At 40.6% G+C, this 12,272-nt stretch overlaps 1 protein-coding gene across 2 annotated transcripts in view; it reads left to right on the top strand.

Annotated features, from left to right (window-relative positions):
* VAC14 (VAC14 component of PIKFYVE complex) overlaps nucleotides 1–12,272 on the top strand; it is a 1,981,056-nt gene that overhangs the window by 550,402 nt on the left and 1,418,382 nt on the right. For both annotated transcript variants that reach the window (XM_086945294.1, XM_086945293.1), the window contains exons 6-7: nucleotides 2,472–2,579; nucleotides 5,107–5,216. In XM_086945294.1, the coding sequence (XP_086801420.1) occupies nucleotides 2,472–2,579; nucleotides 5,107–5,216 (218 nt within the window). The remainder of the gene's footprint in view (nucleotides 1–2,471; nucleotides 2,580–5,106; nucleotides 5,217–12,272) is intronic.

Genomic DNA, 12,272 nt, shown 5'->3' with positions numbered 1-12,272 from the left:
CTGACGCTGTCGTGGCTCCACCTGACTACGAGTACGACGAAGTACTCCTGACTAAGCCCTGCTGACCTCGTCGCGGCTTGAAGAACTCTCTGGTCCGGCTGGACCATCAACGCTACCCTCCCGTTCATCGGAAACCGAAGTGAGTAGGACAGCAAGTCTCATCGCCAGCCCCCGTACCCCCCAGTTCGAGGATTGAGAACTGTGCGCAGGGTGCGTGGCGTGCCAGCTGGCCCTCTAAGACTGTCCCGCTTCCCCGTTCCCTTGTTACGAGACTTTCGCGATCCTTCGATCGCTTTGTATTGCTCCCTATCTTTATCTTGATAAAGTTCATACTTGATAAAGATTCACGGTGTGGTGTCCGTTCGTAAGTGTGGTGTGCCGACAGTGTGTACGATCAGTCCTCCCCGGCGGGGACTCCCCCTCGTTAAGACTCGGCAGTAATTGTGGGAGAGGAGGTTCCGGGTGGTTAGGAGAGTCATCCTGATCCCTGGGGTTACTGCCTTCCAACACCATAGTACTTGAAATGGAAACAAGCATTTGCAATGCAATAGGTATCGCATTTGGTGAGATTTTAAGCTATAGGCATTGTAAATGACAATGCTTTTCGTTTTTTACTTTTGAAAACCTGCAAGCGGTACGTAAACACGCACTTTGTACTTATAGTCCCTGCTTACAAGAAGTAAGGTTGGCAGTAAAATAGGCGCAGTTACTTCCAGGCTTTCTTTTCATAAGCAACGACTATAAGTACAAAGTGCGTATTTACTCACGCCTTGCAGGTTTTCTAAACACATAAATAAAAGACAGTGTCATTTACAATGCCAATAGCTCAAACATTCGCAAATGCAAGACCTATTGCTTGCCAAATGCTTGTTTACACTGAGTACCTGTGTGTACTCTGTTGCTTAAGGTGCTTTGCAGAATGCTGTGTGCACTTTTTGTTGGCTAGAATAAGCCTGTGGCCATGTTAACGGTTTACTCAGCGGCCCTATGTGTAGGCCTCTGGTCAGCCAAAATTGCCTCTTGACCCTCATCGCGAGAGGACAGCAGGCTGCTGAAGAACCAACCACAAGACAGCTTGTCTTTACGACCTCTTCTAGCACTTTCCTGGTTTCACTACTGACAACTGCTTTCATTCCGGCCCAGTAGTCACATGAGATTACTGTTCTCACTGTGAGGTTGGTCCTTGCGCCACAATTATTGTACTTTTTTTTTGTATTGTTTTGTGTTTTCCATTGAGTCCGTCATAGTTTACTTTCTCACTTCACCATATTATAAGAGATATTGTTAAGTTATTGTGATCACACAACGTTGGCTTGACATCCATACTTGATTGCCATTAAGATAGCTGGATTGCACTTTTCCCAGACTTGCCCCATACCGCCCTTGAGTGGAGCCTTGGACTGCTCACCCACATACACCTAGGGAGACCAGCTCATTTAGGTGACACATTCATTTTGTTGCTGACTGAGTATCTGAAGCACTGATTACTAAGGATCCTATGTTTTCTCTGCTTGTGAGAGCGCAGTGTCCCTGTAATGACCCTCTCCAAATGAACCTCGACTGCAAGTGTTTTACCCACATTGTGACATCATCATGTTCTGTTACATTGAAAGAATAGTTTGGCCTATACTAACTGAGGCTTCTTTCCTATGCTAGTGTCACATATTCTGTCTGTTTCATTACATTTGTATGTCATATCATTTTATGGAAAAAATATCTGAATAAACTCTTAATGATGGCATTAGTCTGACCATGATCTAGTCCCAGGTAACACATCACAAGTGTTAATATTGCTGCTCTGCATTGAGGGACGGCTCAAACAGATTAGAACGCAATGACCGCATTATACAAACTTCCTGTGAGGCCTCTCAGGATCCGCACTTCATCTGTGAGATTAGCACTGCTGCTTCTCCTTTCGGAGGCAGGCGGGAATGCACCAGTACTGCAAGCTGACCGAGCAGGCACGGTACTTGGCGACTGAGTTAATGGTTAAACAATTACCCAATAGGATTTGAACAAACTGAATTATTTCTAAGCGTAAAATCAATGGGTAAGTATTTGTCTGGCTTTATTAAGTAGGCATGACTGTTGAAGTATAACATGTCTACTTTACTCTGTGGCTGTACCAGGCGCACTTTACGATTACTTGTTCTATTTTCCCCATAGTACGTACATCAAATGATTGGCCTCCTTCATCTCCTCTTCATTCTACATTTCACCTGCAGTGGGAAAGGTGGATTAGAACTCAGATCCACAACACCACAAACACAATTCCATTATGTGCGTAGTAGGGGTGCCGGTGTGGGCTCTCGCTTTCTGTATGTGATTTCCATTAGGTCATGGGTGAAGACGAACATTGGCATGTGGCTAAGAGCATTCATTGATCTGAGACTAGAGCACACTACCACTCGTTAAGCCTTGAATCCATTCATCGCTTTCTGTGATCGTACTCTGATTTTATTGTATTTTAGGACATTGTGACTGAGAGCAACAAATTTGATTTGGTGGGTTTCGTGCCACTGCTGCGGGAGAGAATCTACTCCAACAACCAGTATGCTCGTCAGTTCATCATCTCTTGGGTAAGTGCGTGGCCAAGAGGACGGGGACAGCTTTACCTGCTGTGGTTGCATGTTCATGGCGTGGCCACAAAAGCATTATGTAAAGAATGCCTGAATGAGATGGTTCACAGCAAAGATCACAAGTATGGTTATGGCGAGGGAGCAAAGGAAAAGGTGAGGTGTGCTTGTAGTGAGGTCTGCTATTTTATTTCCTCTCAAAATGGAGAAGACGCCTAATACCTTAATAATAACTCTCACTTTTCTTTATACCACACATGGTGGGACAGAATTTGCCCTTCTGAGTGAACCAACATGAGTCCGTGATGATAAAGTACACTAAGAGTTAACACAGTCACTTGACAAAAGGCTTGATTTGGCCTTTCCAAGCAACTTGAGGAAAGTGCTTGGATCTGGGAAAGTCTACAAGGAACAGAGTGATTGGCAGGAAGACAGTCAAATACTGGAATCATCAGCAGGTCTTCTAAATGGTACTTAATGGCTCGGCACACATCTGGGGATGTTTCTACACAAGCATAGTATGCGCAACATGTATATTATTGAGTATTGCCCATCATTACTAGGAAAAGTCTGAGCTCTTCTCTACATGGCAAATATTCAATTTGCACTGTTGATGCTTATGACTTTTAGGTGACTTTCAGTATCCCTTTGTAAAGATTAATCCCTTGTGGTTTTGAGAGAGAAACGTGCTGCTTGCTTCTTTTAACTTTCTGCACAACTTCTCACAACACCCACCCTCAGAAACAAGGTAGCAAAGGTTTCCAGGCAGACCTGGTAGCTGTCCTACACTCATTCAAGCAAGTAACCTCTACGCCATGCACCATTTCCCCTGATCTACCTCGCTCGGCCTTTCCTGTTGATCCAGCGGGTCTAAAGAAATTCAGTGTCATATATAATTTCTACACCAGGCTACTCACCATTATTTATAAATCTATCACTAGGCCCATATTTAACAGATAACTGTATTTTGACCTACTGAATCATATGACCTAATTATTTTAATGAAACACATTCATTAATTAAGTCACATATAAAGGCAATGGATTAACTAATGGTAACACAAAAAGAAACAATCAAGACCAGCTTGTCATTTCAAAATCGATCTTATTAAATTTTATTCCATAAAGAAAGCTCAAACTTTTTATTAGCAGTTTTATTTTTCAATCATTAATTATTAATGGCACAAAAAGTCATGTAAATTCAATAAACCAACATCAGCATGAGAAAAGCTCAAACAGTTATTTATTTATTTCTCCATAGCCTATCTCCCTAACTTAGCTAAAGAAGAGACCTGTAAGTAAGCAAAATAATAGAGTCTTACGTGAAAGGGAAAACTGGCAGCGTCTCTGGAGCACAGTATCGATCGAACAGTGCTCTTAGCAAGGGGGCAATTCTTATAGTATTTTCCTATCTAAAACTAACTAAAAGAATACAAATATTCGAGCAGAACTGAATCTCATTGGCTGTTAGATGTCATACGATGTGGTCATCATCCGTCTTCCACATAGCCAGAGGCACTTTCAAAAGTACTATTGTTCATGAGTATGACACCGGCAGCTTCCGAAGAAAGTAACATTTAACAAGAGCAAAGGCTTCCTCCGTCCGCTCATTGTTTTTCCGTCTTTCCGTTGCCGAACGACTAGTACGGCCTTGACCAAGGAACGAATTGAACCAAATGTCCTAAACTTCCACACAGCCTTTGTTTGCAAGCCTCTCCAAGAATTAATGTAGGAAGATATTTAATTTTTCATTCCTGCGTAGCTGTGCAAGGCTCACTCTGGTCAAGCTTTTTATCATCCATTTTAGAAGTAGGCCTCAAGCCTCTTGCATGCAATGCAATGAGGGTGTCTAGTATGCAAAGAAACACAAGACAATAATTAATTCAAGAAATCATAATTATTCTGTTACCCACCCTTTTCCGACTAAGTTTAACCCATTAGCTATGTTACCTAATTTTGCATTACAAACAAATAACAAACACATACACATGGGACAAACAATACATAAACAAAAGCACATTTAAAGAATGCACATGCTATTGTTTCCAAAACGGCTGCAATTAATAAATGACAAACAAAAGACAAAGTGAATGTATTATTTAAAGCAAGACGACAAACATAACAAGAGCACAAATGATTAAACCCGCATGTTCATGATGGTGCATTTTAATCTAAGTTGAGTCAGTGAACATATAAATCATGCAACACACGTTAGTAAAAATAAAAATCACGAGAGTTTTATTTGTCACGAACTTTTTAGAAATAAATCTTTAAGTCCGCTCCATCACTGTGTATTTACCCCTCCCACAACTTAGATCTCAGGAGCTGAAGTGTTCTGAACTGTCACTGTACCTAAAGCTCCATGCCAGTCTCCCACTAGCTGTTGAAGCAGTGCTGTGCCTGTTACATACCTCCTGCTTGTAATAGGCAATAATACTCTTGCAGTAACCGGCTTTGCTCTTGGTAGACTTTATGCTTATGAAGATGTACCGGTCTCACTACCCTTACACTCGTTTTTTCTCTTATTGCAGATCCTAGTACTGGAGTCCGTGCCTGACATTAACCTGCTGGACTACCTGCCGGAAATCCTGGATGGGCTCTTTCAGATTTTAGGAGACAACAGCAAAGAGATTAGGAAAATGTGAGTTGAGTGAAAGAAGGAAGGAGGTGTTTGGGTGTGTTTTAACAGAGACTGTGATGAGCTTCTGTGAAGGGAGAGCACCATAACTGTAAGACCCACCAGGAGATGTGAGTTCTGCTGAGATAATGGACACTGCAGTAATGTTTAGGGCAGGAGTTTGTAAAATTAGGATACTGTGCTGCATGGGGTAGGGAAAGACGTAAACAACTAAAGGAAGATAATCTAAAGGAGAGAACTTGTTGTGAGATCTATATTCAGTCATCAGTTTGAGGAGAAAGGGATGGAGAGCAAAGCTGCTTCACAGCAGTTGAGAGTAATACATTAAAAAAACAAAATGGCAGAATTAACCAGAATGGAATGAAATGAAATGCCATTTTGAGTCAACAGTGAAAGGGGGGAAATAGGTGAATTATTGAGGGCAGAGTAATACAAATATATAAATGTTCTACATTTGTGCTGCAGGAGGAAAGCAGTGAATAAGATGTGGAGAAGTGTGGCTCAGGGGTTAGAGGAGGCAGACCGGGAATCTGAGATCGGCCCTGGACCAGGGTTCAATTCCCCGCCTCAGCGGGTCTTGGGCTCAAAAATTCCACGGACTTGATAATTCTCGCTCCGGTGCCTTCTCGACTCACGGGGTTCACACTCTGCGACTCTGGGCAATAGCTTGCTTAATCTCCACAACGGCCCCTTGCGGCGGGATGCCTGGCTTTCCCTGCCGGGGTTATCTCACAGGGGAATACCAGGACGGGTTCCCTAAGCAAGCGCCGGGAAACCCACTGCGGGTAGCTGTGCGCTATATAAGCTCAAATACATTTACATTTACAAGATGTCATAAAACCGACTTAGGTGGTAGTCTGAAGTTGAGAGAAGGAAAATGGTGAAGAAAATGAAATATGTAAACCGCAAGATTTAGCCAGTGACGGGTATTGCAAACAGAAAGAAAGACCTCAGTAAAAGAGAACCTTTTTACATTTGTTTATTATGAAGGTTGAACATGAAGAGGCAGGAAGGAGCCAGGATCAGCATGTAATGGCCATTAACAGGTGGGGAAACGGAAGAAGACTATAAGATCTCCTTCAGGAGAGGGAAGGTGTGATTCACCCCACGAAGCTATTCTTTCACACATTAACACACTTTAATTGACCTAATTTGCATATCATTACGGCACAAGTCCAATGTAGCAGTATTTTATCTTTTGTTTCATAAACTGTCCCTGAAGCTCCCAGAAATACTGGTGTTTACACCCTTACTGGATATATATTCTCTGAGGATCGCCTTTATCTTTCACATTTATACCTTATTTGGATGTGTCCTTAATCATGAAGATGCTGAACTTTACTGTCACTGCGCACCGAAGGGTTTGTAGACCTTGAATCTGACTTTTCCTTGCCACAGAGCTACTCTTGTTTGCCCTGCTTGATGCTGGCCTTGGGAAGTTGGTGGTGCTGGCTGCTTCCTGAGCATATTAGAATTGTCAGCAGCATTTGAGAAAATTGTTTAGCATATTTACAAGACTCCTATGGGTGAAAAATAATTTTCAGCCAGAGCAGCTCTTATATGGCTCACCTTTCCCAACGCTGTCAGAGATACATAATATCACCTGCCACTCCCCAAACAACTCAAAACCTGCTTGTTTCAAAGTAACTAATGAGCCTAGCTCATGCGTTCATTTGACCACCTTCTCCTCCCAATGTCCTCATCTTCCAAAACGAAAGGCAACACTGGTTGTCTGAGCAAATATCTGCAAAATGAAGAGGGGGTGCCTAGCGCTATCTTAAGCGTCTTCTTTATCTTGTGATAGATGTCTAGCGATTCAACCTTTTGCAGCAGACACCCTGACCTAGATGCCATCTTCTGGCTGCTGCATTAATCTTGGATTCCTTTTTGATCGGAAACAATATCCTGATCTGTGTCCCCAAAAGAAACTCAAATATTATAGCTCAACAATATCTGCATTTATTTTTTCAACAATGTGCCAGTGATTTGTAAATTAGAATACAGGAGACCAAAACTTAAAGACATTGGGCAAACAAGCATTTGCAATGCATAAGGTCTCGCATTAGGAAAGTTTGAGCTATTGGTATTGTAAATTACACATTTTTTTTATTTATGTGTTGGTTTTGAAAATAGCAAAAATAATAGCTTTGTCATTTACAATGCCAATAGTTATAACTTGTGACACCTATAGCATTTGTAATGCAATATGTGTTGTATTCATATGACTTAGATGTATTGATATTACAAATAACAATGGCTTTTAATGTTTTAATAATTAATACTTAAATAAAAGTTATTGTAATTTATAATGGCAATAGCTTAAACTTTTGTAAATAACTTTTGTGAAGAATATGTTCAGTGTATTTTATTGTGACGAAAATCCAAGAACAGAAGTGAAATACTAACCTCTTTTTGTGACATTTGTATTAAAGCTTGAAACATTGAGAGAACATATTTGACCCAGTTGTTGTTGAATGGTTGCACAGATTGATGCTGTGGTGGCGCTGAGTGATGTTGTGGTGGCGACTAGTGATGCTGTGGCATTCAATGATCCTGTGGTAGCGCATAGCGCATAGTGATTTTGTTGTGCCCCTGAGTGATGCTGTGGTGGTGCTGAGTGATGCTGTGGTGATGCGATAGATAGAGAGAGTTGGATAGATAGATAGAGGGAGAGCGATAGATAGAGTGAGGGCGATAGAGAGATTGAGTGAGCGAGATAGGTAGATAGATAGATAGATAGAGTGAGGGCGATAGATAGCTAGACAGATAGATAGAGTGATGGCGATCAGTATCTAGATAAATAGATAGATAGAATGAGGGCGCTAGATAGATAGATAGATAGAGTAAGGGCGATACGTAGATAGCGTGAGGGCGATAGATAGATAGATAGAGTGAGGGCGATAGGTAGATAGCGTGAGGGCGATAGATAGATAGATAGATAGAGTGAGGGCGATAGAGTGAGGGCGACAGATAGATAGAGGGAGGGCGATAGATAGAGTGAGGGCGATAGATAGAGTGAGGGCGATAGATAGAGTGAGGGCGATAGATAGATAGATAGATAGATAGATAGATAGAGGGAGGTAGATAGATTGATAGAGTGAGGGCGATAGATAGTGTGAGGGCGATAGATAGATTGATAGATAGAGTGAGGCCGATAGATAGATAGATACATTGATAGATAGAGTGAGGGCGATAGATAGAGTGAGGGCGATAGAGTGAGGGCGATAGATAGAGTGAAGGCGATAGATAGAGTGGGGAGATAGATAGATAGAGGGCGATTAGATAGATAGATATAGTGAGGGCGATAGATAGACAGATAGAGTGAGGGCGATAGATAGACGGATAGAATGAGGGCGATAGACAGAGTGAGGGCGACAGATAGATAGATAGATAGGATAGATAGATAGAGTGAGGGCGATAGATAGAGTGAAGGTGATAGATATATCGATAGATAGATAGATAGAGCGAGGGAGATAGATAGATAGAGTGAGGGCGATAGATAGATAGTGAGGGCAATAGATAGATAGAGTGAGGGCGATAGCAAGATAGAGTGAGGGCGATAGATAGAGTGAGGGCGATAGATAGAGTGAGGGCGATAGATAGAGTGAGGGCGATAGATAGAGTGAGGGCGATAGATAGAGTGAGGGCGATAGATAGAGTGAGGGCGATAGATAGTGAGGGCGATAGATAGATAGATTGATAGATAGAGAGAGGCCGATAGATAGATAGATAGATAGATAGATAGATAGATAGATAGATAGATAGATAGATAGATAGGATGGATAGATAGAGTGAGGGCGATAGATAGATAGAGTGAGGGCGATAGAGTGAAGGTGATAGATAGATAGATAGAGATAGATAGATAGAGTGAGGGAGATAGATAGATAGAGTGAGGGCGATAGCAAGATAGAGTGAGGGCGATAGATAGAGTGAGGGCAATAGATAGATAGATAGAGTGAGGGCGATAGATAGATAGAATAAGGGTGATAGAGTGAAGGTGATAGATCGATAGATAGATAGATATAGATAGATAGAGCGAGGGAGATAGCTAGATAGACTGAGGGCGATAGATAGATAGTGAGGGCAATAGATAGATAGATAGAGTGAGGGCAATAGCAAGATAGAGTGAGGGCGATAGAGTGAGGCTGATAGATAGATAGATAGATATATAGATAGATAGATAGATAGAGTGAGGGCGATTAGATAGAGTGAGGCCGATAGATAGATAGAGTGAGGGCGATAGATAGATAGACAGATAGAGTGAGGGCGATAGATAGATAGACAGATAGAGTGAGGGAGATAGACAGATAGAATGAGGGCGATAGATAGACAGATAGAGTGAGGGCGACAGATAGATAGATAGGATAGATAGAGTGAGGGCGATAGATAGAGTGAAGGTGATAGATATATCGATAGATAGATAGATAGATAGAAAGATCGATAGATAGTTGTGTGTGTGGTTGTGTGTGGTAGTGTGTGGTTGTGGTTGTGTGTGTGTGGTTGTGTGTGTTATGCTATGCTATGTTTTGTTATGCTATGCTATGTTTTGTTGTGTTTTGTTATGCTATGCTGTTTTGTTGTGTTTTGCTATGTTTTGTTGTCCTATGTGTTGTTGTGTTTTGTTATGCTATGCTATGTTTTGTTTTGCTATTCTGTGCTTTGTTTTGTTATGCTATGATATGTTTTTTTGCTATCCTATGCTTTGTTTTGTTATGCTATGCAATGCTTTGTTGTGTTTTGTTAAGCTATGCTATGTTTTGTTGTGTTTTGCTATGTTTTGTTATGCTATGCTATGTTTTGTTGTGTTTTATTATGCTATGCTTTGTTTTGCGATGCTATGCTTTGTTATGCTATGCTTTGTTATGCTATGCTCTGTTACGCTATGCCAAGCGTTGTTTTGTTAGGCTATGCTATGTTGTGTTTTCTTATGCTATGCTATGTTGTATTTTGTTATGCTATGCTATGTTTTTTTGTGTTTTGTTATGCTATGCTAGGTTTTGCTATGCTTTGCAATGCTATGTTTTGTTATGTATGCTATTTTGTTGTGTGTTGTTATGCTATGCTATGTTTTGTTGTGTTTTGCTGTTTTGTTATGCTATGCTTTGTTTTAAGTTATGCTATGCTTTGTTATGTTATGCTATGTTTTGTTCTGCTATGTGTTGTTGTGTTTTGTTATGCTATGTTTTGTTATACTATGCTATGTTTTACTATCATATGCTTTGTTTTGTTATGTTATGCTATGTTTAGTTTTGCTATCCTATGCTTTGTTTTGTTATGCTATGCTATGTTTTGTTGTGTTTTGCTATGATTTGTTATGCTATGCTATGCTATGTTTTGCTATCCTATGCTTTGTTTTGTTATGTTATGCTATGCTATGTTTAGTTTTGCTATCCTATGCTTTGTTTTGTTATGCTATGTTTTGTTGTTTGCTATGATTTGTTATGCTATGCTATGTTTTGTTGTGTTTTATTATGCTATGCTTTGTTTTGCTATGCTATGTTTTGTTATGCTATGTTTTGTTATGCTATGCTATGCTTTGTTATACTTTGTTTTGTTATGCTAAGCTTTGTCTTAGCTATGCTATGTTTTGTTATGTATGCTATGTTTTGTTGTGTGTTGTTATGCTATGTTTTGTTCTGCTATGTGTTGTGTTTTGTTATGCTATGTTTTGTTATGTTATGCTATGTTTTGTTATGCTATGCTATGTTTTGCTATCCTATGCTTTGTTTTGTTATGCTATGCTATGTTTTGTTGTGTTTTGCTATGATTTGTTAGGCTATGCTATATTTTGTTGTGTTTTATTATGCTATGTTTTGTTTTGCTATGCTATGCTTTGTTATGCTATGTTTTGTTATGCTATGCCAAGTGTTGTTTTGTTAGGCTATGCTATGTTGTGTTTTGTTATGCTATACTATGTTGTATTTTGTTATACTATGCTATGTTTTGTTGTGTTTTGTTATGCTGTGCTAGGTTTTCCTATGCTTTGCAATGCTATGTTTTGTTACGTATGCTATGTTTTGTTGTGTTTTGCTATGATTTGTTATGCTATGCTATGGTTTACTATCCTATGCTTTGTTTTGTTATGCTATGTTTTGTTGTGTTTTGCTATGATTTGTTATGCTATGCTATGTTTTGTTGTGTTTTATTATGCTATGCTTTGTTTTGCTATGCTATGCTTTGTTATGCTATGTTTTGTTGTGCTATGCCAAGCGTTGTTTTGTTAGGCTATGCTATGTTGTGTTTTGTTATGCTATACTATGTTGTGTTTTGTTATGCTATACTATGTTGTATTTTGTTATACTATGCTATGTTTTGTTGTGTTTTGTTATGCTATGCTAGGTTTTGCTATGCTTTGCAATGCTATGTTTTGTTACGTATGCTATGTTTTGTTGTGTTTTGCTATGAATTGTTATGCTATGCTATGGTTTGCTATCCTATGCTTTGTTTTGTTATGCTATGCTATGTTTTGTTGTGTTTTGCTATGATTTGTTATGCTATGCTATGTTTTGTTGTGTTTTGTTATGCTATGCTTTGTTGTGTTTTGCTATGCTATGTTTTGTTTTGTTATGCTACGTTTTGTTTTGCTATCCTATGCTTTGTTTTGTTATGCTGTGCTTTTGCTATCCTATGCTTTTGTTTGTTATGCTATGCTGTGTTTCGTTATGCTATGCTATGTTTTGTTATGCTATGCTGGTGAGGGTATGTGAGGACGTGTGAGTGTGTGTGTGTGTGAGGGTGAGGGGGGTGAGGGTGTGTGAGGGTGAGGGTTTTTGAGGGTGATGGTGTGTGAGGGTGAGGGGGTGTGAGGGTGAGGGTGTGAGAGTGAGGGGGGTGAGGGTGTGTGAGGGTGAGGGGGTGTGAGGGTGAGGGTGAGGGGGTGTGAGGGTGAGGGGGTGTGAGCGTGGTTGTGGGGTGGTGAGGGGTGTGAGGGTGAGGGTGTGAGGGAGTGTGAGGGTGAGGCGGTGTGAGGGTGAAGCGGTGTGAGGCTGAGAGGGTGAGTGAGGGTGAGGGTGTGTGAAGGTGAGGGGGTGTGAGGGTGAGTGAGGGTGAGAGGGTGAG

Source organism: Lissotriton vulgaris, chromosome 12, assembly GCF_964263255.1.
Source record: "Lissotriton vulgaris chromosome 12, aLisVul1.2, whole genome shotgun sequence".
Classification (NCBI taxonomy): Eukaryota; Metazoa; Chordata; class Amphibia; order Caudata; family Salamandridae; genus Lissotriton; species Lissotriton vulgaris.
The sequence above is the reverse complement of the archived record's forward strand: the minus strand, read 5'-3'. Positions and strand labels throughout refer to the sequence as shown.